The 25,199-nt window shown below is 57.3% G+C and overlaps 2 protein-coding genes and 1 long non-coding RNA gene across 6 annotated transcripts in view; 1 reads left to right on the top strand and 2 right to left on the bottom strand.

The window, feature by feature from the left end:
- EPN2 (epsin 2) overlaps positions 1 to 10,971 on the bottom strand; it is a 55,148-nt gene extending 44,177 nt beyond the window's left edge. Inside the window, exon 1 of the mRNA XM_030229780.2 lies at positions 10,867 to 10,971. The gene's annotated coding sequence lies outside the window, so the exon portion shown is untranslated. The remainder of the gene's footprint in view (positions 1 to 10,866) is intronic.
- A 3,813-nt stretch (positions 10,972 to 14,784) lies between these two features.
- On the top strand, positions 14,785 to 21,004 carry GRAP (GRB2 related adaptor protein). 4 transcript variants are annotated; one of them, XM_050980137.1, is made up of 5 exons: positions 14,785 to 14,926; positions 15,953 to 16,050; positions 17,067 to 17,189; positions 18,481 to 18,541; positions 19,081 to 21,004. In XM_050980137.1, exons 1-5 carry the CDS (start codon positions 14,849 to 14,851, stop codon positions 19,399 to 19,401), a joined length of 681 nt encoding a protein of 226 aa, XP_050836094.1. In that variant the 5' UTR covers positions 14,785 to 14,848; the 3' UTR covers positions 19,402 to 21,004. The 4 variants fall into 4 exon arrangements, with proteins under 4 accessions (XP_050836094.1, XP_030085651.1, XP_050836093.1 ...); XM_030229791.2 differs by having other exon boundaries at positions 19,078 to 21,004; XM_050980136.1 differs by having other exon boundaries at positions 18,373 to 18,541.
- Positions 21,005 to 21,288: 284 nt separating this feature from the next.
- Positions 21,289 to 25,165, bottom strand: LOC127060162 (uncharacterized). Its single transcript, XR_007778846.1, has 3 exons — positions 25,031 to 25,165; positions 21,982 to 22,045; positions 21,289 to 21,577 (listed from the first exon to the last, which is right to left on the bottom strand). It is a non-coding gene; the product is annotated as an uncharacterized LOC127060162 (long non-coding RNA).
- Between the last annotated feature and the right edge of the window lie 34 nt (positions 25,166 to 25,199).

Raw genomic sequence — 25,199 nt, 5'->3', positions numbered from 1 at the left:
GGAGAGCAGAGCTCTGCTTGCTGGCACAGGGCACTGCTGCTGGTTTTTTGAAACCCCAATTCCTGAGGAATCGTGCCTTACAAAAGCATAGGAAAACTGATTTTGCTCCAGAAACGTGGAGCAAAATCCAGTTTATGAGTCACCGCTTTTAAGTGAAAGGAAGGTCAGGCTGAGTGCTGCAAACTTCATCAAATCCCACAGTGGTTTGGGAAGGGACCTTAAAAATCATCTCATTCCAAACCCTGACAGGGGCAGAGACATCTCCCACTGTCCCAGGCTGCTCCAAGCCTGTCCAACCTGGCCTTGAAAACTTCCATGGATGGAGCATCCCCCACTTACAGCCCAGCCCTTCCTCCCATGGAGCCACTATCAAATCTGCCACAGATTTGAGGTTTAAATAGAGAAGAAAGGGGACTGCAGTGAAATACTGGGTGAGCTGCATTAAAAGCAACTTGTTTAGAAATGCTGCACATTCCAATGCCTTGAACACCATCTGGGAGCTGGGAAGATCCCAATCTTCTGCAGCAAGCTGTGATTCTGGCTTAGCTGTTAACCTTGAGCTAGGCAGGATTAAATTCTGGGTGGAAAAAATAAGGGATCAGCACACATCTGATGGTATCAGCAGGAGCTGAAAAAATACTTCCCCCTTTTCTTTTTTGCAAGAAAACAGCAATGATGGAAACCCAATGTTTCTGTACACGTTCATTAATCCTAATGATCAGGTGCTGACAGCTCTAAAGGAGGAGAAGAAAGCTCTTGGTTAAAATAAAATGGGAAGAACAGGATTGTTCTGCTGCCTTCTCTCCTGCCTGTGTTCCTTCTAGATCTGGGCAGACAGCTCTCCACAGCAGGAGGCAGCTCCCTCTCCATTCCCAGCTCCAGCCCAGGTGTCTGTCTACATCATTAAGTGTGCAAATCAGCAAACCCAGCAAAAACCTCCTGCAGCTGGCACACTTCCACCAAAAAAACACTTCTCTATCAACCAGATCAAGCCCCTTAGTGCGAGTAAAACCAACCAGCCAAGTAAAATCACTTATTTTTTGATTACTATATCCTTGTTAATGCCTTAAAGTGCAGTGTTCCTGCTTCCCTGCGCAGGTAGACGAGTGGTAGAGCTGCACCAGCAGAGCTCTGCCCAGACTGCACAGGGATGTTCCCTCCTGGTGGCCCCTGAGCAGACTCATGGCAGTGGATTTATGTCTCTTGTTTCCTATTAGCAACAGGAGGTCACTGCATTTGTCCTGTGATTTTAAAGGCAGGAGCTGGTGCAGAACACTTCCCACTGCAGCCCTGCCCCATCCCTCTCTGGAGCAGGCTGTACCTGGATCTTGACCCGAGCCATCTCTGATCCTTCCCAGCCCACATCATTTCAGCTGCGTTGGCAGAACCAGAGTCCAAGGCCACGATTTGCAGTCTGAGATGGGCACCAGGAGCCAGGAGCTGTGGCACCACCCTGATAACCAGCAGAGCAATGCACGTGGAGAAGGCAGCTCACAGACGCCCAGGACATCCTCGGGATATGGAAGGGACTCACAAGGAGCATCAAATCCAGCTCATGGTCCTGCACAGGGCAACACCAAGGATAGGGACACCTTTCACTAGACCAGGTTGCCCAGAGAAGCTGTGGCTGCCCCATCCCTGGAAGTGTCCAAGGCCAGGTTAGAGCAACCTGGCACAGTGGAAGGTGTCCCTGCCCATGGCAGAGGTGGATCTGGAAGATTTTTGAGATCCCTTCCAACCCAAACTGTTCTGTGATTCTGTGAATTCCACTGTGTCCCTAAGAGCATTGTCCAAACACTCCTGCAGCTCTGGCAGCCTTGATGCCACGACCATTCCTTGGGGAACCTGCCCAGTGCCCCAGCACCCTCTGGGTGAAAATCCTCTTCCTGATAACCTAAACTTTCCTGGCACAGGTCTTGTCACTGGTCACAGAGATGAGCAGGGGCAGTGGACCCAGTGAGTGGGAGTAGGCAAGGAGCAGGAAGATAAGGAATGGGATGTCTGGAATGCAGGAGGCTCTCCCAGAGAAGATGAGGAGGGCACATCCTCCCCCAGCTGCTCTCCCAAATAACCTAGGAAAGAGCAGCTGCCAGGGAGCCTCAGGAGGGCCTGTCCCACAGCCATAATGGGAATATCACCCACGAGGGGTTGAGCACACCACTAATTAGCTAACGAGTTTGCTCCAAATGTCTGGCCACGGTGTGAGGGACAACAGGGGCAGCACTTGAAAAGCCCCAAACAGTGACAAGTGCATTTGTCTCTTGTTGCTGACCCCAGCCCCGCATTAACAAATAGGTCACAACCAACGGTGCTTTGCAGTGATCTAATCCTCCTGCCATATGTCGGCTGCCCGAAAAAACACTGCCCAGAGAACGCCCCAAAGCTCTGCAGAAATCCCAAGGAAAACTCGATAAATATATCCCTGCCGTCTGAAATTAGATTTCCTCACTCTATTGTTCCTCATTTCCTGAGAGCTGGCTTGGTGGATCACATTTTCTGCTTCTGTCTCCAGCGCTTGTAAGCAAACAAGACTGAATCTCATTATTCTGATGCATGGCCCTGGCTGTGTGCAATCCGATCTCTAAATCACAGTCATTTTGCTCCATTACTGATTTTCCTTCCCACTCCTAACCTGCAGGTCTTCAGAGGAATCAATGCAGAAATAGAGACCAGCACCATCTAATGAAGGTGTGTTTAATGTTCAGCTCTTCAGCCTGGATTAAACAGCCAAGTGAGGAACTGCCTCATGGCTCAGGAGCTTGGGCTCCCTCCACTCCAGTGGCAGCTGGAGCTTCCCAGCCTTCCCGGGAAGCCACATGCTTCCACATAGGGTAAATAGGGACTTCAGTCCCTAAGAGCCCAATTTGGGAAATCTGCTAATTAAATAGTCTGGGCAAACACAATCATCATTGTCCTTAGAGCCAAAGCAGCGAGATGTTTCTCAACAAGCACAGACCCTCCCCGGAATTTTCTAAGCTGTCTGCATGTTGCTGACAGTTATAGAGAATATATTCAGATTATACAACTTGATGTTCACCCCGGGTTATTCTCTCCTGGATTCATGAATATTTCATTGAAATATGCAAAGTCTGAGTTACAGTCTTGTCTGCTTCAATTAGACACACGGATCCACGGGGTCTGCAGCCCTTCCACACTTCTTGGGTTTGTCTAAAAAGCGAGGAGAACCAAAATAAGAGTTTAGCTCCCATCATATTTAGCCTGCCTTCTTCAAACATCTTTAAATAAGGGAGAAAAGCAGAAGGATGGGAGAGTAGAGCCCAGTGAGCCTGTGCCTGAGTTCAGCTGGAAGCAACCCAAGCTAATCAGAACAGAGCCAGCAGGAGGGGGTTCGTTCCCTTCGAGATGCAGACAAACTTGTAGAACTGTTTCCAATGCAAATATTCCTTTTGACAAGTTCAAAATTAATACACCTCTAATATGGGTATTCAAACCAGACCTTTTCTGAACACGTTGGCAGATTCATGAAAAGAGAAGGGAGAATGCAAGCCCAGCACATTCTGATTTTCTCAAAATGAATGTGCTCTGACAGTGCAAGAGGCAGTGACGTTTGAATGTGCTTAGTTCTAGTAATTACCAAGTGTTGTGTTTCTTTAGAAGCTGAAGCTGTTCTCATCTGTGGGCACCTTCCCTCATTCCTTTCTCCTTACTGCTCCGGAGGTGCAGTTTCTCCCATGCCTCAGCAAGAAGCCAAGGCCACTGTGCTGCTTACATTAAATCCCACTGAAGCCTCGGGGTGAAATTCCACAAGTTTTAATTTACCTAAGTCAGGGTGTTGTGGTTCCTGCCCTTCCTCCACCACCCCTTCCCATTCCCTCCCTGCCACCAGCACCAGCTTATACCACCTGTGGTGAAGATTAATCACATTTTTTGGGGGGAGTGCTGCTTCTCAGCCAGTTCAGCTCCCTGAACCAGCTCACCAGAGGCTCAGATCAGCACCCACATCAGCAGAAAAGAGAGGACAGGGCCATGCAAGGCCACACCGACTGCTGAGGAGGTATTTTTCTGGGTTTATAGGACACAAGGAACACATTTGACCTGAAGAGCCTGGATGTGCTGCTTGTTTCCAGGCTGGGAGCACTCACCCATTAGGACCATCTGCACAGTTTGGAGTGGCAGACTCAGGCCCAGCAAAGTCAGGCTCGTTTATTGTTACCATCTGGCTCCCCAAAGCAAGTCACCAAGGCTGAGCCTGTAAGCATTCCCTTTAGCTTAGTACAGTTTGTTCTATCCCTCTTGACTTCTTCCTTGTCACAACAAGAGGACTTCCTGCCAGGATGGAGCTGATGGACAACATCACCCATCAGAATTCCTCCTCCTCATTCCTGCAGCCACCCAAAGAATGTCACCCGGAGAGTCAGCCCCTCCCTTTTGCCCCAGGCCCATCCTCAGACTGATAGAGGCTCCATAATCACTTCCAAACTGCGGGATGACCTGTGCAGTTGCACAAGGATCTCACGTGGCCAGGGATTATCCTCACTCCTCCCAGCTGTTTCTAACCTTGAGGGAAAACGCCCTGTGGGCTTGGCTCTGAGGAACGTGGCAGGAGCCACACTCCTGGCTCTGCAGAATCCTCTGGGATTTGGATCTCCTCTCTCCTGCTGGGACAGGGATTTTGGCTGGAAAGGGTGGCAAAAGACTTTGTACACTGGTAGAGGAGGGGGGGAAATGATGTGTACCTACAACCAAGCACCCAGCCTGTGGCCACTGCTGAGGACATGGTCCAGCACAAGGAGTTTCATTTTTAAGCACAAAACCCCAGAAAGCACCACCCTCCCCACAGGACTCAGATGCAGCAAATCATCCACCCCTTACCTGGGGTGAATCAGGGGTGCCAACACTGAAATCAGCATTATCACACCACAGTGAGGTGCTCACAGAGATTTGGGGCATCTTGGGGACAACTGGAGCTTCCTTCATGTGTGCTCTGCTCCCAGAGCATCCAATGCCTGGAAAGCCACCTCAGCCCCAACCCTGGCAGCTGAGCTGCACAGCTACAGCCAATTTAGGCTCAGATTTCAGAGCCTTGCTCTCAGACATCAAGATGTCACCCCCAAAGCAGAGCAAGTTCTGGAAGCTGCAGGTATTTTTTAAACTGAGAGGCTGGAACAGTGCTGCCACATCCCTGGACTACAGCTGGGTGCCCATCATTGACAAGCTGGTAGCTTTCCCCCTTGACAGATGAAAACTGAGAGCTGTTTGGTTTGTGTTTGCACAGCATCCAGCCAGTCCCTTTATTGGCTGGCCCAATTTCTGGGTTTCTGATTCCCACTTCTGCAAGGAACTTCCTCCATTCCCAGGCTCACCCAGCCAGTTGAAACTTTCATATCTGCATGCACAGTTGTGACTCCAAACTTGTCCCTGCTGCCCCATCTCATCTTCAACAGGGCTTCCCAGGAACTTTCACTCTCTAAAAAACCCTAAACAATGCTGCAGAGCTGTAAATACATCATGGTCCCTGTGTGATAAACAAGCAGATTAAAAAAATTCACCAGCTGGGCTGGAAGAGATTCATGACAAGCCATCAGGACTCCACAAAGCAAACAAACTGCACAGCACTGCAGGCAAGAATTCCTCCAAAACGTGTTCAATCCTAACACAACCCAGCCAAGCTGCTCCATGGATCCTGCTCTGAGCTCCTCAAAAACTTGGTGGAAGGAAAAACGTTCCTCTTCAACAACAGCAAGTCTCAGGAGCCATTTGAGCACCTCAGCCAGTCAAGCAGGTTATAATTGGCTGTAATTAATACTCCTACAAGCTTCCACATTCTAATGGCCTGAGATGGAGAAATACAGGATTGCTCCCTGACCCTGTGAACACGAGAGGAAGTCAGAGGGGTCTGTTGCCTTCTGACTTTTAGAAATCAAACATCTCTGTGAGGAAAAGGTGAGAGGCAAACACCAGCGCTGCTGGGAACCGGCTGTGCACGGCCCCATCTTTTCTGGGACACAAACCACAACAACCTCAACCAAAAATAACTGCAGAGCAAGTTGCTACAGACAGCAAGTTTCCTCTGTCCCTCAAGATGCTTCCACGTCACTCAGAGCATTTTGGGAGGGGCGTGGGGTGCAAACCACGCACAACCACGACAGATTTTAGCAGTACTGAAAGTGGCCTTTGGTGAAACATCAGCTGAATAATCCAATCCAAGAGGGTGAAAACTAAAGAAGCCCAAAATGCCTGATGTCATGAAAAGCTCTCATGTGTCACCAGAGGGGTGGAAGAAGTGTTTGTGGCACCTGCACAGCTCAGCTGAGAAGTTCTTTGCACTCAGCAGGATCTCCAGCACTTGGGGAGGAAGGGCTGGGCTCTGCAGGCCATTTCCTCCAAGAAGCCACCAGCTGACCCTAAAATGAAAACTGACAGGCACTTCCACAGGAGCACGCTGTGCCTTGCTCTTCATTACAGTTCCAGAGCTGTCTGCATCAGCTTTTCCAGCTTGTACTTGAGAGAGAGACGTGAGACTCCCGTGTTTTCCCTCCAGGCAGGGCAGGACCTCTTGTTTTCCTCTGAGATAGGAGCCTGGGGAAGGCAGGGAACTGGAGATGCTGTCACTCAAGGGTGCCTCTTTCAAGATGCATCTTGCAGCCACAGCTCCAGTTTGGGAGGTGCCCAGAATTACTGAATCCAAGGAGAACGCAGAGTGGAATTCTGTCTGCTCACTCACTTATTCCTCTTATCAGAGAATTATGGACTGGTCTGGGTAGGAAGGGACCTTGAAGATCTCCAGTTCCAAACCCTCACCCACAGCCAGGGACACCTTCCACTATCCCAGGTTGCTCCAAGCCCCATCCAGCCTGGCCTTGGACACCTCCAGGGATCCAGGGGCAGCCACAGCTTCTCTGGGAACCTGTGCCAGGGCTTCAGCAACCTCACAGGGAAGAATTTCTTCCTAACACCTAATCTAACCCTGCCCTCCTTCAGCTTAAGGCCATTCCCCCAGATCCTATCACTACACACCTTGTGAAAAGTCCCTCTCCAATTATATCCTCCCATTATCCTCAAATGTTTGCTAAACACTGCCAGTGCTCAGATTTTGGACTGGACACCTGGTTTTAAGCAGGATGGATGTTCTTCCCACACATGGGCTCCCAGCTCAGACCTTCATGTTTACCATCCTTCAGAGCAGAGGCTGAGAGCAGCACCCACGTGCTGTTTTCCTCAGCTCTCCTGGGTTTCTCCCAAAAGCTCCATCCCTGGGAAGCTCCTTTCTCCAGCCTCTCCATGGACTGGCACCCTCCTCAAGCCTAAAGCCTCCCCTGAGCCTCGCAGACACTTGGCACATTCCCTGAGCCTTCTGCACCCAGAGGTGCTCAGGGAGATTTAAACATATGCTAAAATGATTTACTGAGCTGTGTCTGCCCCGGGGAGCCAAGAACAGCACAGCTGCAAACCACTGGAGGCTGCATTCCTGATCCCAGCTGAGGGAGCAGCAAGCAGGTATCAGGCTGGGGTACAGAATTTGTGCTAATCTGGTTCACAGAGGGAGAAGACACAGGTGCCCACACAGGAGAGGGGCTGTAGCCCCTTCCCAAGCTGTTTTGGAGGGTCTCCCACAGGTGATTCCAGTTCTTTGTGCCCTGTCCAGACTGTTGCTGTTGCTCCAGGGGCTCCCTGAGCTCCTCCAGCCACCTCACCCTCCACAGTGTCCCCTCCACTTGGAGCTGGAGCTCACCCATGATCAAACTCTTGCCCCCACTGCTCATCTGAGCCCTTCCAGGGCATCCTGTGCCCCGTGGTGCCTCCAGCCCCCTGCTCCCAGGCAATGCCAGAGGCTGTATGGGAGTTGGGACACACAGGGATCACTGATCCAACTCCTGGCCCTGCACAGAACCCCATCAATCCCACCCTGTGCTTGGGAGTGGTGTCCAAACCCTCCAGGAGCTCTGGCAGCCTTGGGGCTGGGACCATTCCCTGGGGAGCCTGGGCAGTGCCCCACCACCCTCTTTTCACAATATCCAACCTGACCCTCCCTGACACGAAATGGCACTGAAATCCCAGTTTTTGCAGCAGGGCCATTTCTCCAGCACAGCAGGACATCAGCATGTGGCATTAATGTGACAAAAGGACACCACTGGGCCCTGCTGCCACCTCATCAGCAGCTCCACCACGAGCTGCTCAGCCTGCAGTGACCATCAGCTCCCCCCCAAGCAAAGCCCAAAAACCAGCAAAACCCAGAGTTCCTCTTTCAGCCTGGGAGAGGAAGAGGGGAGGAAGGAGGAAGGAAGATGACAAATCTGCATTTCAGATGCTGAGAGGAACACGGCGTAGAAACAGATATTTTACAGGATTTTGCCAAATGCTTTGCTTGCTACTGCAAGTGCATCTTGTGCCAAACACACCTACATGGGAAGGGTTTTTATTACCTGTGCTAATGTTAGTGCCTTACATCATGAGCCCTGTCAGAGCAATGCTGTTCCTTTGCCATCAGCTTCACAGGGAGGGGGCTCAGGCCCCATTTTCCTGGGGATCTCAAACACTTCCATTGAAGCAAATGCTGCTTCCAGCTCTACAGGAATACTTCAAGAGAAAGCAGTGCCTTGGCTTTCTGTTTAAGATGCAGAATTGCCTCCTAGGAGTGCTGCATTTGCTAAGAGAGCAGAAAGCAAGAACACACATCTTGGAGCAACCCCCTGGGCAGTGTTCCTTCAACACGGGCCAGATCCTGCTCTCATTTACACACAGATATCTGGAGAGGCTTCAGTGAAATTACTCTGGATTGCCACAGCTGACGTGTCAGAAATCACAGCCCAGCACAGCCCTTGGGAGGAATTCATCAGTTTTATTGTGGCTTCCTGAGAAACCTGCACTCAGTTTTTCCTCTTGCCTTGCACAGGTGAAAATTACTACTCAAGAAAAGTGCCCTGAGAGAGCCCTGCCAACCAGAGCAGCTTTATTCAGCTCGGTTTTCCAAAGGGAGCAGCAGGGTGTGGGCTGGGATGGGCAAGGCCACGTGTGTGGATTCTCCCATGGATCCTCTGGGGCTGATTTCAGCCCCAGCTGATGACAGGCTGGGCAGAGTTCTCACAGCTCCTTAATTACTAAACATTTCCTGCAGATCTTCAGCTGAGGAGAGGATACAGGTCAGAGCAATGAGGGGAGAGCCCAACCCTGGGTGACACTTCAGAGAATCCACACAGACCTACAGGAAAATAAAAAAAGGCAGCGCTGGACAGTGTGGCAAGAGGAATAAATCAGAGTGACAGCAGGGCTGGGGACTTTGGGGGGACTCTGAGTGCGTCCCCAGCAAGAAAGGGCAGCGTGGAGCATCCGGGGAATCCACAGCTGCACCTGCATCCGTCCGGCCACACACACAGAGGCCCTCAGTGCTCCCTCTTCCCTCCGCTTCCTCCCTCTTGTGCTGCCGGCCGTGCCCTGAATAGGCGGTTTCAGGAGCAGCACAGTGCCCGGATTCTCTGCGCATCCGGCTCTGCCCGGGATGTGGCACCGCGCACATCACTGGCCAGCGGGGACCCTCCTCCTCCTCCTCCTCCCTCCGTGTCCCCACGGCTGTCACCATCTGCGCTGGCACTGCCCAAACTCCTGCCCCACGCCGTTCCTCTCCCACCAGCAGCTCAGCCATGCCCCAGCCTCAGGTCACCCACAGCCCGGGGAGGTGTCACCTGGGCATGTCCCCATCCCCAGCAGCCCTGCGGGGAGGGGACACCTGCCCGAATGTCCCCCAAAGCAGCAGGGTGGGTAGGGAGCCGAAGGAGGAACCAGGGCCGCTCTTGCCACACTCCCAGAGGAAGGCATGACGTGAGCTGCGCCTTAATTGGTTATTAATAACTTCTTTGTTAACCAGCCAGCCCTAAGGAGGAACCGAAATTTGAGTACCCCGGTGGCGAGCTCAGTCACCGGCAGCCAGCGATCATTCACAATTTCTCCCTACATTTATATTTTGTTGTTGTTCCCGGGAGTCGCAGCCCACCGGGTGAGTCACGGCGGTGACAGCAGGGTGACAGCACGGTCCCCTCACCTACGCACACGGCACAGCCTTCTGCGGTGGGTTTTTCTTTTTAATTCCTAGAAAAATAACAGATGCTCCTGTTGAGGGGGAGATTCTTGGAAGCCGTTCAGGCTGAGCCTGGATGTGACCAAACTCCCGGTTCCCCTCAAAGGAGCCCTGCGGGAGCCGCGGAGATCCCCTGCCCATGGGTGGTTCCTCCTCCAGCCTGTGCCGAGGGCGAGGAGCCTCCCCCCACGGCAAACACCGACAGCAAACAGCCTCCACACCCAAATCCCAGCCTCCTGCCCGCTCCTTTGGGGCTTCCACTTAAAGGGACCCTTTTCATTGTGTCTCGTGCGAATCAAAGCGGCGCTGGGACCCTCTGCACCTCCCTGCTGAGCTGACAGAATGCAGCACTGGGGGGTTTCCAGCTTCAGCTGCCTGGGAGTGGATTCTGAGGACCCACAAGAGCTGGCAGAGCGTTCCCAGCTCCCATCCATGCTGCAGCACCAGCACATCTGGGAAATTTTAGTATGGGGACCTGGGCTTCTCCACAGCTCCAAGGATGGAGACTGGAGGCCAGACACACTTGCTAATCCTGGGAGCCACCATCAGACATTTCCACAGCAGGATTCAGCAGAAAACATTCCTCCCACAGCTTAGAGCAGAGCCTGACCTGCACGAGGGCACCCAGCAGGTCCCAGAGTTACCCCCAGGTGGGTCAGAGACCACAGCAAGGTCCCAGGGCAGAGCCGAGGCCCAGGAGACCAGAGCCATGGGGCACACGAGATCTGCTGCCCGCTGGACACCGAGGACCTGCTCCAGGTGGATCTGGACAGCTCCAGCCTCTCCTGGTCACCCCAGGGAAGGCACAGCCACCACACAGAGGCACAGCTCACCTTTAGCTCTTGGTGCATCCCAGGGAACAGCAGGATCTCAGGAGGAGCTCCACGACACAGCCACAAGAGAGAACACTCCCTTCTCCTCAGTCCAAACCCAAGATGTGGCATCCAGGGCCTTTTATAGAGCCCAGGGAGGCAAATAACCTCCAGCTGATGATTAAGCCCTCATGGGTTCACACCTCTGTAAACGATCCTGGCCTGAGCCCCCAGCCCAGCCCAGGTACTGACACTGACCTCATCCAGCAGCCCAAAACCGAGTCCTGGGAGCTCCCAGGAAGCCCCCACTGTGTGTTTCCCTGTGGCTGCTCTGTCTGGGCTCTCCCTCTTCACCAGAACAGGGTTTGGCCTTTCCCAGGAAGCCAATCCCAGCCACCATCCCAGGCTGTATCCCTCCTGGAGAGACTGTTTGGGATGACACTGTCAGTGATCCTTGTAGGTTGAATTCCACACCCGAGGCTTTTTCCAGATCCATTTTTGGGACCAAAAGCAGAAAGTGAGATCCCACCACCAGCCCCCAGGCTTCTCCCATGAGAGCGCAGTCCCAGGTCCCAACCCACCTACATCACAGGCAAGTGGGCCCTGCTCTGATTTACCAGCTCAAAAACCCCAATACCAGCCCCAGCCACCCCTGCTGACCCTGAGGAGATGCAGCTCCACGTCTGGAGACCACCAGCACCTCAAGGAGCCTTTCATGGCCACGCTGGACCCAGAGCATGTTCATTTTATCCCAGTGTCTGCTCCTCCTGTAGATGTTTTCCTACAGATCCTGTGGGATAATGTGAGGTCCAGAGGGTCTGATCCCTGTCCTCAGCTACACCAGGGTGTAAAAGGTGACACAAGTTCCTCAGTGTGAGCTGGGAAGCTGGGTCACACACAAGCTCCAGCGCTCAGGAGTCACCGACGTGGCCTCTGCTCCGGGGGGAAAGTGCTGACACTGAGATCCTGGCTGGAGGCCCTGATGTGGCATTTTCTAGCCCAGGATGTCACTTCCTCTCTGTGCAGGGTCTCAGTGGGGCTCGAGAGACATCCGGGTCCCCACTGGAAGGGCTGATTCCATCCCTGGGCACACAGGCAGCTGCAGCCTTTGTCCTACAGGATTTATCCACATTCCCCATCCCAGGCACGAGCCTGAATCCTGGCTGTGCTGCACTGCCAGCCCCCAGCACAGCACTGTGTCCTGGGGCAGCATCCATCCCTCTGCCTGCTCTGGGAGCAAAGCCCTGGATCTGCAGTGAGCCAGCTCCCCTTGCCCAGCCCTGAACCATCCAGGCCCAGCTCAAAGCCCCTGGGAGGCAAAGCCAGTCTTGGGACCCTCCCTCCATGGGCAGAGAAGGGGTCACTGAGGCAGCGGCCGGAGGGGAGCTGGGGAGCCCGGAGTGGTGTCCATGACAAAGCTCCCCAGGCCACAGAGGAAGGGGAAGAGGCTCCCCTCCCTCCTCTTCCTCCCTCCCGCGTGGGGATTTTGCAGCCAGGTAAACACAGGATGTTGATGAAACAGGGCTGGGCAGATTAGGCAAGCTGGGAGTCAGCAGGAGCTCCAGGCAGCTCCCAACGCCTGGAATGGCCCTGCTGCTGGGAAAGGGCAATGCCAGGACCCCTGGCACCTTCCTCCGTCTGTCCCCAGGGTCACAGAGCTCCCCTGCTCCCAGGGAGAGGCAGCGTGGGCTGGTGGCCAAACCCGGGGCAGGGTGAGATCCCTTGGGTGTTCCTTTGGATCCCTTGGGTGATCCATGGATCCCTTGGGATCTCCTCACAGGCTGAGCTGAGCTTAGTACCGAACCCCAAAGTTCAGGCTTTGACACCCAAGCCACAGCAACCGTATGGCACCTCCTGTGTCCCTCTGGTCACTGGGGACGTGCAGGGCACAGGGATGAGGGGACACATCCCCCAGGATCCCACCCTGCCGGGCATGGGCTCACGGCTGGCACAGCGACTTGGGATGGGCACCCGGGCACCAGCTGAACACTGCAGCCTTTGGTTCCCGAGCTAGAAAAGGGGCCACAGGCTGTTCTGGCCAGCTCAGCCTCTCCTGGGGTGCAGGTGCTGCTGTCACCCCCACCGTGAGCACGTGTGCTCAGGCAGGGACAGCGAACCACGAGCAGAAGGGACCTGGACCCTGCCCGGGGCAGCGGGAGGGGGCCGGGGAGGGGCTGCGATGTGACAGAGATGTCAAAGGGGCTGCGGCCTCACTGGAGCCGGAGTGGAGGGGCAGGTGGCGCTGTCCCCAGTGTCCCCAGTGTCCCTTGGGGCACTGCTGCCATCTGCTGGCAGGATCCCATCCTGCTCCGGTCCTGAGCCTGGCCTGGGCACCCTCTGTGACCCCACTGTCCTGTGCCCCCTCCCAGGCACTGTGGGAACGAGTGTGGCTCCAGCCCGGACACCCCAAGGTGCCCCCAAAGTCTCCCTGCTGCCCCAGGAATCCAAACCCCAAAACTGCTCCCGGTGTCCCCCTGGCACAGCTGATTGTCACCCCCATAACCACTCCTGGGCTGCAGGTTTCTCCCACACCGACTCCTTCCCAGACACCCTCGCTGCCCTCTTGCTCTCCATGAGGGATGGGATGGCCTGGAGTGGCCTCTGCAAGATCCATTTGGGCGGATGGAGCAGGGGCAGGATCGGGCCCTTGGCTGCAGCAGTGGGGAGCAGCAGCTCTGCTGGGCTGCTTTCCCCAGGGAACATCCAGCTCCATCCCCCCCAGGGCTGCTGAGGCGCAGAGGTAGCTCATCCCAAGATGATTTCCTGCTGCATTCCCATCCCCTGGGTCTCTCTGGGATGCGGGGATTTGCTGAGTCCCCTCCTCCCTGTGACAGCCGAGCACATTCGGAGCCTCTTCCCACGGCCTCCCTGACCCTCCTGGCCTCCCAGCACCTCCGTGTCCCCTGGGAGCAGCACATCCCGGGATTGTGCCTCGCTGGGTGTGGGGACACCCAGTGACACCCTGCACATCCCTCTCTGCTTCCCACGGGCGCTGGGAGCTGCCTCAGTGGGGTGCTAGAGGGCGTTTGCTTTTCGGATGCAGCCGGGAAGTGGGAATAAGGTTTGGGAGAGGCGAATCTCCGAGCCCGTGTCCCCACAGTGGCCCTACAAGCACCACGGCTCGTCCCACCCCGGGCAGATGGCAGCAGAGCTGGAAAATGCCCAAACCCATGGGCAGGGACTGCGCTGCAGCTGTCCCTGGTTTGATTCCTCGCAGCAAAGCCAGGCAGTGTCTGGCGGATTTTCCATGAGCTCCCTGCCCCTGCCCACACACAGGAAGGCTGAACAGCTCCGGAGACCTTCCCGCTGGGAATGCTCCCCGGCATGCGAGCCCTGCAGACTCCGTGCCTGACGCCCACGGGACCAGCAGGAAGTTTCAGTGCTCAGTTTTAGTCTAAAAGGGATTTTTATTCCCTGAGACCTGCAGAAGAAAACTGGGGAAAATCAACCCGCTCAAGGGGCCGCAGCCCAAGGTGCCCATATCGGTTGTGCTGAAGGCTCGCTGCTCAGAGCTGAGCCACGGAGGCTTCGCTCTGAATTCCAAAGAAACCAGGTGTGCATCCACCCGCCTCCCTCCGCCTCCGCCATTCTCTTGCTCCTGGAACAACCATTCCCACCAAGCCCCTCAAGCAGAGGCTCCCCCACCAGCGCTGCCCGTACTCTCCAAACACCCTTCCCAAAATCCTCACCCCGTGCCCAGCCCATCACCATCCATCCCGTTTCCATCCAACCCCGGCCGCTGGCCGCCACTCACCGCGGGGCAAACGCCAAATCCTCCTGCCAGCCTTGGCCACATGGATCCCCTGGCAGCCGGGTGGGCTGGCACGGCTCCCCCGCCTCCGCCGCACATCTGGGCAGCTGTGGCCGCGGCAGGGCCCGCCTGGTGCCCCGGCAGCGCTGACATCAGCGCGGTTTCCTGCCCGCCGCCGCCGCCGCACCGTGCGCGCAGCCCCGAGCCCGGAGCCCCGCGGGCGCCGGGACCCTCCTGCAGACCCCCACTGCCATGGAGTCGGTGGCCCTGTACAGCTTCCAGGCCACGGAGGAGGACGAGCTGCCCTTCCAGAAAGGGGACACCCTGAAGGTACAGGGGACACTCACCAGCCGGGGGGGTTGGATGATGTTTTGGATTGGATGTTGCTTTGGGGGGACGGAGTGGTCCCATGGTGACACCGGTGCTTTCTTAGTCCCTAACTTTAAAGCTTCTGGGGGTTTCTGTGGGATAGAAGGAGTCAGCCTCGAAGATTTGGGAGCGTGGAGTAGCATTCCCTGCTTGCCTGTGCCACCAGGCACAACTTCAGAGAAGGACATCCCAGCTGGGACACGGCATGTGGCCTCGGTGGCTGTCGGTGCCACCAGCTGTGCTCTGTGGCAGCCCCTCAGGGCTGGGACACGTTTTCCCTGTTCGGGGGGCACTGGAGGTCACAGGGATCCGGCAGCGAGGACCACGTGCCCAAACACCCACCCAGGCACGGGCAGTGGGGTCGGCTCTTAGATGCCACCCGGGAATCACAAAAAGCTCCAGGGGGGCTCAGAACATCCCTGGGGAGCAGCAGCCCTGCGATGGGGGTGAGGGCCCCCCTCCCTGCCCATGTGCTCATCCCTCTCGGGCTCCTCCCGGACCCCTGGCACCCCGGAGCCCCCCGGGGGGACGGGGGCACATCCCGGCTGGAACCCAGAGCCCCAAACCCGCCGTGCCGTCCCTGCCTCCCGCCGTGTTTTCCTCCCGTGCCCTGACCCGGGGTTTCGGATCCTGTTTTCACAGCTGGGCCGGCCCCGGGCCCCTGCGGGGGAGGCTGGAAAATGTTGTTGTCACACGGAAGCGGTGTCAGCACCCACTGCCACCGTCCCGGGGGACGCGGGGGCCTGGCTCCTGTCCTGGCTACTCCAGGGACAGATCCCACCCTCTTCCCTGGGCAGGGGTTTGGGACAACACCAGCTCTGTGACCCCAAAGCCCCCAGAGTGTGCCAGCACTGCCAGAACCCCCTTTTCCCCAGGGGATGGTTGGGGGGTGCTGTGGGGTCTGGGGCAGCAATGGGGTCCCACTCAGCCCCTCGGCCAGGGCAATGGCAGCCAGGCTGACACCTCCCTGCTCCTCTCCCACCGCAGATCCTCAACATGGAGGATGACCAGAACTGGTACAAGGCTGAGCTCTTCGGCCGCGAGGGCTTTGTCCCCAAAAACTACATCAAGGTCAAGCCACACCCGTAAGTACCATCCCACCAGGCAGGCAACAATCCCAATTCCCAAAGGTCTGCCACGAGCCAGGGTAGTCCCACACGTGGGGAAACTGAGTCACAGAGATGGGGGGTCAGTGTGCCAGTGCTACCACAGCCTGAGGGGACAGGAGGCAGCAGCACATCCACGTACCCCCAAAAAATCCAACTCTCACACCGAGCTGCCACTGAATAAATGATAATTGGGGAACAACAAAGCGTTATGGGATTATGGCTGCATTAAACACGATCCTATTACCACGTTATTAAAGCCCAGCCTAATCCATCGCTGATTGAACCTGCGTTTTATATATCCTTAGCCCCTGGGAAATCACATTTAAATGCCAGAGCGAGCGCGTGGGCTCGGGGCAGCCCGGGGCACATCCCTCTGCTTCTCCAGCTTGGGATAACAACTGGGATGGGCAAGACACAGCCTCTTCCGTGCAGCACCTCGAGGGCTGGCTCTGTGCTAAACTCCGTGGCTAATCATTCACCGGGCAATTCTTACAGCAGCAGGGAATCTTCTCAGCCCAGGGACCTGAAATACCCTGAAATCCAGGGGTGGGACACGGGGGCTCTGCTCCTGCACTCCTTTGGCGGTGCAGCAGGAGGGGTTTACCCTGGCACCGAGGGATTTCTGCTCTACACCTGGAAGGGCTGTTCCCACCGGGGGCCAAGGGACGCGGAGGAGGGGACAGGCAGCACAGCGGGGCCGAGGCACAGCGGGGTGACAGCCCAGGTGACAGGATGCGGTGGCGGCTGTCGGTGACGCGGAGGGGGCAGCGCGCCCACAGCACCCTGCGGTACACCCCGAAAATTCCGGGATGAACCAGGAGGGGGAGGGAAGGGAGGAACTGCCGGGGGAGGGTCGCAGCCCCCTGAGGAGCCCGATGGAGACCTCTCCTCCGGCGGCACCGGGAATCTCGGTGCCTCCACCCCGCAGGCTGCGGGTGCGACACCGGGGTGTCCCGGGGTGGCAGCGTGGCTCAGCCCGGTGCCCCTCGCAGGTGGTACGCGGGCAGGATCTCCCGGCACCTGGCAGAGGAGCGGCTGCTCCAGCGCAATCACCTGGGAGCCTTCCTGATCCGGGACAGCGAGAGCGCCCCGGGCGAGTTCTCCCTCTCGGTCAGGTAAAAGCCTTTGGAACAAGCGGCAGGAGGGGAAGGGTCCCTGCAGCCCCCGCTTTGGGGGCACCCTCGTGTGGGCTGGGGAAGGGCTGAGCACCCTGCCCTGTCCTGGCCACCTCGGAGGGGCTGCGGAGCCGTGTCCCCAACACATCCAGCAGGGCCTCGCACGGGACCTTCCCCTCCTTCCTCTCCTCCACAGCTCCGCCTCCATCCCCGCTGCTCCCTGCACCGCTGCCCTCCCTGGGACACCCCTAAACACAGCCGAGCTGAGCGGGAGCAATGCCCGGAGCATCCCCAGGGATTAAGGGCTCAGCATCCCCAGGGATTAAAGGCTCAGCATCCCCAGGGATTCAGGGCTCAGCATCCCCAGGAGTTCGGCACCGGCTGTACAACGGGCAGAGCCTGTCCCCGGGGATGTCACCCCTGCCCTGCCCCGGCCTGGGGAGCAGGAGGCGGCCCCAGGCCAGCCAGGCACTTTCTCACACTTTTAATCCCTAATTGAACGTTTCGGGGAGGTTCTTGCCCCCTAATGAAAGGGAGCCGTGCTCTGCCGCGTCACCGGCAGCACAGCCGGGTCCTGCCCCTGCCCGGGGTCACCCAACCTGTCACGCCAGGCACACCCTGCGAGGTGACAGCAAGGGACGTCCTGCCTGCCCAGTCCTCCTGCAGCACACGGGTCCCCAGAAGCACAATCCCAGCCTCTGCAGCCTCCTGGCTTGTGCCCAGACCTGCAGCTCTCACCACACCTTCCCCAGATGTGGCCCTGGACAAAGCCACCTGCCCTCCACATGGCTGGCACGCTGCCACCCTGCGCCCCCGCTGTGCCAGGGCTGGGCACCGAGCTTTGGCTGCCTGTGGGGTGAGTTACAGCAGGGCTCAGCTGTGGGTCCTCATTGCAGGGCCAGAAATGACCCCAGTGCCACCATCACCCCTACCTCATGGCAGGAGGGGTGCAGTGAGACCCATGGGCTCACCCTGGCCTTGCCAGCACCCCCAGGCTTTACCTACCTCAGGGGATGTTGTCAGGATGTCCCCAGGGTGACATCCATCCATCCATCCATCCATCCATCCATCCATCCATCCATCCATCCATCCATCCATCCATCCATCCATCCATCCATCCATCCATCCATCCATCCATCCATCCATCCATCCATCCATCCATCCATCCATCCTCCTTGTGCAGCTACGGGAAGCACGTCCAGCACTTCAAAGTGCTCAGGGAGAGGAATGGCAAATATTTCCTCTGGGAGGAAAAGTTCAACTCCCTCAACGAGCTGGTGGATTTCTACAGGATGACCACAATCACCAAAGAGCAGCAGATTTTCCTGTGGGACGAGGACCAGACCCAGGAGGTACCACCATGGATGGGGCTGTGGGTCCCAAACCCCTCTGTGAGCCCCCTCGAGGCTCAGTGTCCCTGCAGAGGGACAGGGACATCCCTGCCTGGCTGGCACCCTTTGGCTCAGGGGGGTGAGGAGCAGGAGAGGGGGCAGCAGCCTGAGACAGGCAGTGCTGCAGGGAGGAAGAGCTCCTGGAGCAGCTCAGAGGGGCAGGGCAGGGCAGGGCACACATCCCTGTCCCTCGGGCCAGGGGTGATGCCCAGGGCAGGTGGCAGAGCCAGGACAGGGCACAGCCAAACTCCAGGAAAGCCAAGCCCTGGGGCAGTGGTTATGGAGGTGGCAAAACTGGACTTTGGGAGCTGGGATAGGGAAAGCTCCAGCCCCTGGAAGGACCTGGGAAGGAGAAGGTGCCAGCTGCCTCCCTGGGCACCCATCCTGGGTGTGTCAGCAGCAAGAACAGGGAGTCTTGTGCCCTGGGGTGTTCCCCTCTACCTGGAGTTCTCACCAGCACTCCACTCTCTCATTTTCTTGCTTCTGTCTCTCCAAAGCAGGTATCCCAAGGCTCATCCTCATCCTGTGGTGGCACAGCCTCCCCACCAGGACCCAGGCAGTGCCACCCAGTGCCAGGGTCTGGCAGATGGGGACCCCTCTCCTCTCACCAACCCCGGCCCTCGGCTCCCCTGCAGGTGAAGAGACCCCAATTTGTGCAAGCCCAGTTTGACTTCTCAGCCCAGGAGGGCTCCCAGCTGCCCTTCCTGCGTGGGGACATCATTGAGGTCCTGGGCTGCCCTGACCCCAACTGGTGGCAGGGGAAGATCTACGGCCGTGTCGGGCTCTTCCCACGGAGCTACGTCCACCCCATCCACAAGTGACCTTCAGGTGACCATCCACAAGTGACCATCCGTGAGTGACCTTCAGGTGACCTTCCAGTGACCATCCACAAGTGACCTTTGAGTGACCATCCACGAGTGACCCTCACCACGCTGCCGCTGACCGGGCAGGACCCAGCCCCGTTGTCCCCCCTCACCAGAGCTGCCCACACAGCCTGAGTGTCCCTTTGTCCCCAGGATGGTGCCTGGTCCATGACCCGCAGCCCAGGGATGGGGCTGGCAGTGCTGCTCCCCAGGGAGGGAGTGTGGAGTGTTCAACCACAGCCATAAAACCTTTTCCAGAGGCACAATCCAGTGGGATGACAGCAGCAGAGGGAGTGAGCCCAAAACCCCAAACCTTGAATATTCTCCAAACCTTGTAAGCAAAGCTCCAGGGAGGGCTGCAGGCAGCCAGGACACAACCAGGATCCACAACTCCACGGAGGAATTCCAGGACTCAGGGTACCAGGGAAGACTGGTCCAGGGGGATTCCATCCTGTAGGTGCTGTTCATAGCTGCAAATTTATATTTTTTATACTATTTTTTAATTTAGGGCCAGTAAAATGTGCTTGAGTATTGTCCCTGAGAGTGGCTGCTCCTTTTCCAGCACTGCCAAGGTGGTCCCACCCTCCATTCATGCAGGTGCTGCTTCACTGCACTTTTACTTCCTTGCAGCCCCCATTTCCCCACCCCAATGCCTGTCCCAAACCCCTCCCAGGGATTTTCTGCCCCCACACCTCACACCCCCTGGGATGCACTCAGGGAATGCAGTGCTCAGAACACCCAACTCACTGCACCAGTGGATTTAAACATCACATCCCAAACAAATAAAAAATAGCACCCAAATCTTCATTTTTCCCCTCTCCAAGCACCTCTTCCCCACCCAAGGGGCTGTCAGGGTGCTGGGCAAAACAGGCATAACAGAAAATACTGACATACATCAGGACAAAGGTGTTGATGCCACAGACACAGGCCCAGAACAGGGGTCCTGTGGTGTCCCTGAGGGTCACAGCCAGGGTCCTGTGGCCTTGGGTGGCTGTGGGTGTCCAGCCAGGCTGGACAGATGACCCTGGGGACAGCCACCTCCTGGAGCTCAAACCCCCAGGTCTGGGAACTTGGAGCTCTTTGCCACCCCACAGTCAAAGCCCTTTTCTCAGGGCTGGAATGAGATGATCTTTAAGGAACTTTCCAGCCCAGGATTGTGATCCCAGGATGGGATCCCCTCCCTGGTGGGTGTCGGGGCAGTTGGGACCCCCTGACAACTACTCAGGACCCGACCCACGCCGAGGAAAACCTCAAACCTGCAGCTCACACAGCTTTTTCCCTCTGCCAAGGACATTTCCTTGGCTCTGTCCCTAGGATCCGCAGCGTCCTGCTCGCACTCATCCCCCGGCACCGGGATCCACCGCAGCAGCGACTCCCGCCCCGGGCGGGTAAAGCCCTTCGCAAACATTCATTATCCATCCTGGGGAAAGCTCTCCTGCCTTGTCACGCCCTTGTCACCGGCAGCCAAGCCAGTGCCAGGGAGGGGCTAGGCCGGCTCTGAGACAAGCACTCAGAGCCCCTCTTCCCAAGCGGGACTATGCGAGACCCCCGTTCCCCGGGATCGCCGCCCATCCCCTTCCCACCCTCTGGACATGGAAATGCCAAGAACCAGCGGCTCCCGCAGCCGCTGCTCCAGCCAGGGCTCCGCCGAGCGCAGCCAAAGCCCTGACCCAGATTCGCTCCCTGTTATTGTCTCCCCGGCCGGTGGCACCGTGCCGGGCATTCCCCAGCGCTGAGTGCGGCTCCGCGGGCACCCCCGGGGGCGAACGGGGATGTGCGGGCAGCGCTGCCCTCTGCCACTGTCCTCTGCCACCGCCCGAGCCCCGCGTGCGTGACCGCGACCCGGCTGGGGGACACCGGGAGAGGCTGCACCGAGCGCCCCGTCTGCATTTCCAGCTCTTTCATCCATAAAATAATCCAAGGGTTTGTGTTCCTTGCATAAGCCAGGCTGAGTGGAGGCGCTCTGCAGGCTCGACCGGCCCCACGGGTCTCCCCGAAAGCTCTGGTCAGTGCCTGCCCACGAGGAGCAGCTCCCTCCAGGTGCCCGTGGAGGAGAGAGTGCTGCTGGGGAAGGGGGAGGTCAGGGGTGACACCAGCGCTGCCACCATCACCGCGATCATCAGACCCCGCAGCCCTGCGGGACAGAGGGAGCGGCTGAACCGGGATGGCTGGGATGGGATGGGGATGGGGATGGGATAACCCCTTGTGCCCACCCCTCAGCAGCCACATGCTGGGATCTCCCCCGGGGCAAGGATGGAGTTTGGGAACAATCAGCTGCACCCCGGGACCTCACACCCCCTGACCTCACTGCTGGAGTGACCCTCGAGGGGCTGCACGGGCTCTGCCATGCACAGACCCTCCCACACCATCCCTGGGGTCCCCCCAAACACAGACCCTCTCACAACACCCCTGGGGTCCCCCCAAACACAGACCCTCCCACACCATCCCGGGGGTCCCTCCCAACATCCAAATCCTGGCAGCAGCCCCAGGGTGCAGCAATCCCAGTGGGGATGGGGTCACCCCCTGGCACCCACCTACCCCAGGGCATCAGCTCCACCACACTCATGGGTGCACTCCTTGGGGTCCACACAGGCTGCGGGGTCTGGGGGACAGAACAAAGTGACATGTTGAGACCCCTGACAGGAGGGGGGCCAGCCCTGCACCCCTTCACCCCCTCGTGCCCCCTCCCACTGGGCAGATGTTGACCCTTTGCCATGGTCACCGTGCCCAGACCATGGCAGGACACCGGCTGGAGGAGCAAGGAGCTCATCCCACCTCAGAGATACAAATCCACCTCTACCTCTCCCTACTCCCACCCTCAGCTCCAGCACAGCAGCACCCATCCCACCCCTCACCCTCTGCTGCCCACTCCCAGCCCGGTGCAGACCGGATCTATTCCAGCTAAACCCAGGGACAGCTGCCCCGGGGGGATCTCCAGAGCCCCACCAGGACCCGGGGCTGTGGCCAGAGGCAGCAGAGCCCCGGGGCAGGCACTGCCCATCCCCACCCACGAGGCCAGCCAGGTTCCTGCACCGTTGTGACAATTTCCTGGGCATGGGCAGCACCAGCAGCTCCTGGGATTTGCGTGGCAGAGCTCCAGGACCATCAACACCCAATTATTTCTATGTCTCAATGAGCGCTGAACCCTTTTCTTTTTTTTTTTCTTGTAATTGTTACGCTCATAAAATATTGAAATGAATGGAAATTAATGTCAGGCATAAATATGGATGGGCTGCCTGGCTGCACCCGCCCAGGCAGGAGCACGGGGACGAGCACGGGTGATCCCTGCACAGGGCTGGCAGCACTGGCCAGCTTCTCCTGCCTGGTGAGCTCCACCAGCACAGCCCTCAGCATCCCAGTTTGTCCCAAACGCCACTTGGTGACACCTTGGGACCTTCCACAAAGCAGCGTGGGGTGTGCTGGGAGCACGACTCGGTTGTGGGCAGACCACAGGCCGTGCTCAGCACATCCCAAGCATGCCAAAAAGCCCAGCCTGGACTCAGCCTTGAGGTCAGAGTCAGCGCTGAGGCTCCAGTGACTCCTTCCTGCAGCAGCCCTGAGCAAAGCTGCCATCAGCGCTCCGTGCCTCAGTTTCCCCTCTCTAAAACACCACGTTGTGCACGGCTCCATGCAAATCGTTGGTGGCTGGAGGGTGGAAAACGTTCCAAAGGGCAAGGCAGTGTCTGGATGTTGTATTCCAGCTGAAATGCCTGCCCCAGGCCTCAGCTCTACCAGTGAACACTTGGTGGCACCTCGGAGTGAGTGGGAAGCAGGAGCCCCCGAGCCAGGAGCAGAGTTCAGTGTCATACCCCACTGCCTCACTTTTAGGCCCTCTGCTAAAAATGGAAAATTAGTTAGGACCCTGTAATTAATGCTTCCACCTGCAGGAAGGGGCTGTGTCTGCAGCGGGTGCTGCCTGTCCAGCTGGATCCACCTGGGGACGCCTGCAATGATGAGGACCAACCTGCTCAGCCACAGCAGCCCAAGCCTGCAAACAGGGGCTGCACCCAATTCAGGGCTAAATTCACCATGTGGGGTGAAGAAACCCTCGGGATGGGGAGATGGGGGACCCAGGTGAGGATCAGGTGGTGATGCTGCAGGTGTGGGGCTCTGCCACCCCAATCCGCCCCCAGCAGCAGAGCCAGCACACAGCACACGATGGCTGGGATGCAGCATTTACCCCACATGCAATAAATCATTGATGCACACACCCCATGAAAGAGTCTGTAAATCTCCTGGCACAATAAAAACACCTGGAGCGAGCGGCTGAGGCGGCCAAAACCACAACACGCTCCTGCCACGCCACACACCCACACCCCAGCACCCATCTGGGCCATCTCCCAGCACACCCAAAGAGGTCCTGGCTGCTGGCTCAGTGCTCACCTCCGTCCCATTTGCTGCCCCCATCACAGCCAGCAGTGCTGGGATTTCACCTGAAGCACCCAGGTTTGGTTCCAGTCTCTGCTGCACTGGTCACTGGGCAGGCCATGGCCTGGGGGTGTCATCCCATCCCTGGGAAATCCCTGCAGGGTCACCCATAAAGTCACCAGCTCCTCCTGGAACACCTCCTGAGCTGACATTCTTCAGGAGCCAAACACCTGGATCTTCCCCAAGTTGATGTGACACTTGGGGACATGCTGTACTGCTGGAGCTGGCAGTGCTGGGTTGGACTCGGTGATCCTTTCCAACCTTTGTGATTCCGTGATCCCAACAAACTGCTGTCACATTCCCGTGTCCCCCAGCCCTGCTGCCACCTCCTGCACGGGCCAGGCCAGGGTTGGGCACAAGCCCCTGCAGGATTTGTCGCCGTGGGGTGAGCAGGGCCACTGTGCCTGCAGAGAGGAGCACTTTGATGGCCGAGCACCCGGCCAGACAGGCGGCTTTGCCCCGGGAGCCTGACTCAGGCAGGGCCCTCATTTATCCAGCTCTGAATCCAGATGAGCCACACCAACGCCAGGGACAGACACACAGCCCATGGCACTTCCCTTTTTTGCATTGGCACAAGAATCTGACCCCAATTCCTGAAATTCGTCTTCAGCTGAGCTTCCAAGAGAAAAGCTCAAGAGAGCTTCCACATTTCTGGCTTGTGAGCACCAACTGGTGAATCCAGGGTGGGGCTTTTTGTCCATCTCAATAATGAAATCTGTCACAGCCAGATCTGGTGACATTACTGTGACCATGCTGCAAACTCTGTAGAAGGGACAGGACAGGACAGGACAGGACAGGACAGGACAGGACAGAATAGAATAAATTATTTCATTTATAAGAGCCCTACAACAATCATCTGGTCCCACTGCCTGACCAATTGAGGGCTTACCAAAAAAATTAAGGGCATTGTCCAAAAGCCTCTTAAACGCTGACAGGTTTGAGGCCTTGACCGCTTCTCTAAGAAACCTGTTCCAGGATTGGAACACCCTCTCCACAAAGAAATGCTTCCTAATATCCAGTCTAAACCTGCCTCAGTGCAGCTTTGAAGCGTTCTGGCAGCTCCCACTCGGTGCTACCCACCCGTGCTCCGAGCTCCTGCTCCAGCACAGGAGGGGTTAACCACAGGACAGAGCTCTTTTCCTGGAAAATATTGACTTACCAGCAGGCACATCGGGAGAGGGGGGAATCTCAGAGGAGAGATTAAAAAAAAAAAAAAATAAAAATAAAACCCTCCAAGCCCTCTGGGGCCGCCCAGGACCCTCCCGTACCCACCGGGGGACTCCGGGCTCGGCTCCGCGGGTGTGCGGGCGCATCAGCCGAAAGAGTTA

Source organism: Serinus canaria, chromosome 14 (assembly GCF_022539315.1).
Source record: "Serinus canaria isolate serCan28SL12 chromosome 14, serCan2020, whole genome shotgun sequence".
NCBI lineage: Eukaryota > Metazoa > Chordata > Aves > Passeriformes > Fringillidae > Serinus > Serinus canaria.
Note: the sequence above shows the minus strand (reverse complement) of the source record. Positions and strands in the feature narration are given on the sequence as shown.

Coding starts and splice junctions, on each gene's coding strand:
- GRAP (XM_018915791.3), top strand. CDS start 14,849: ATGGAGTCGGTGGCCCTGTACAGCTTCCAGGCCACGGAGGAGGACGAG. Junction 16,051..17,066: donor ATCAAGGTCAAGCCACACCC/GTAAGTACCATC, acceptor TGCCCCTCGCAG/GTGGTACGCGGGCAGGATCT. Junction 18,542..19,077: donor ACGAGGACCAGACCCAGGAG/GTACCACCATGG, acceptor GTCTCTCCAAAG/CAGGTATCCCAAGGCTCATC.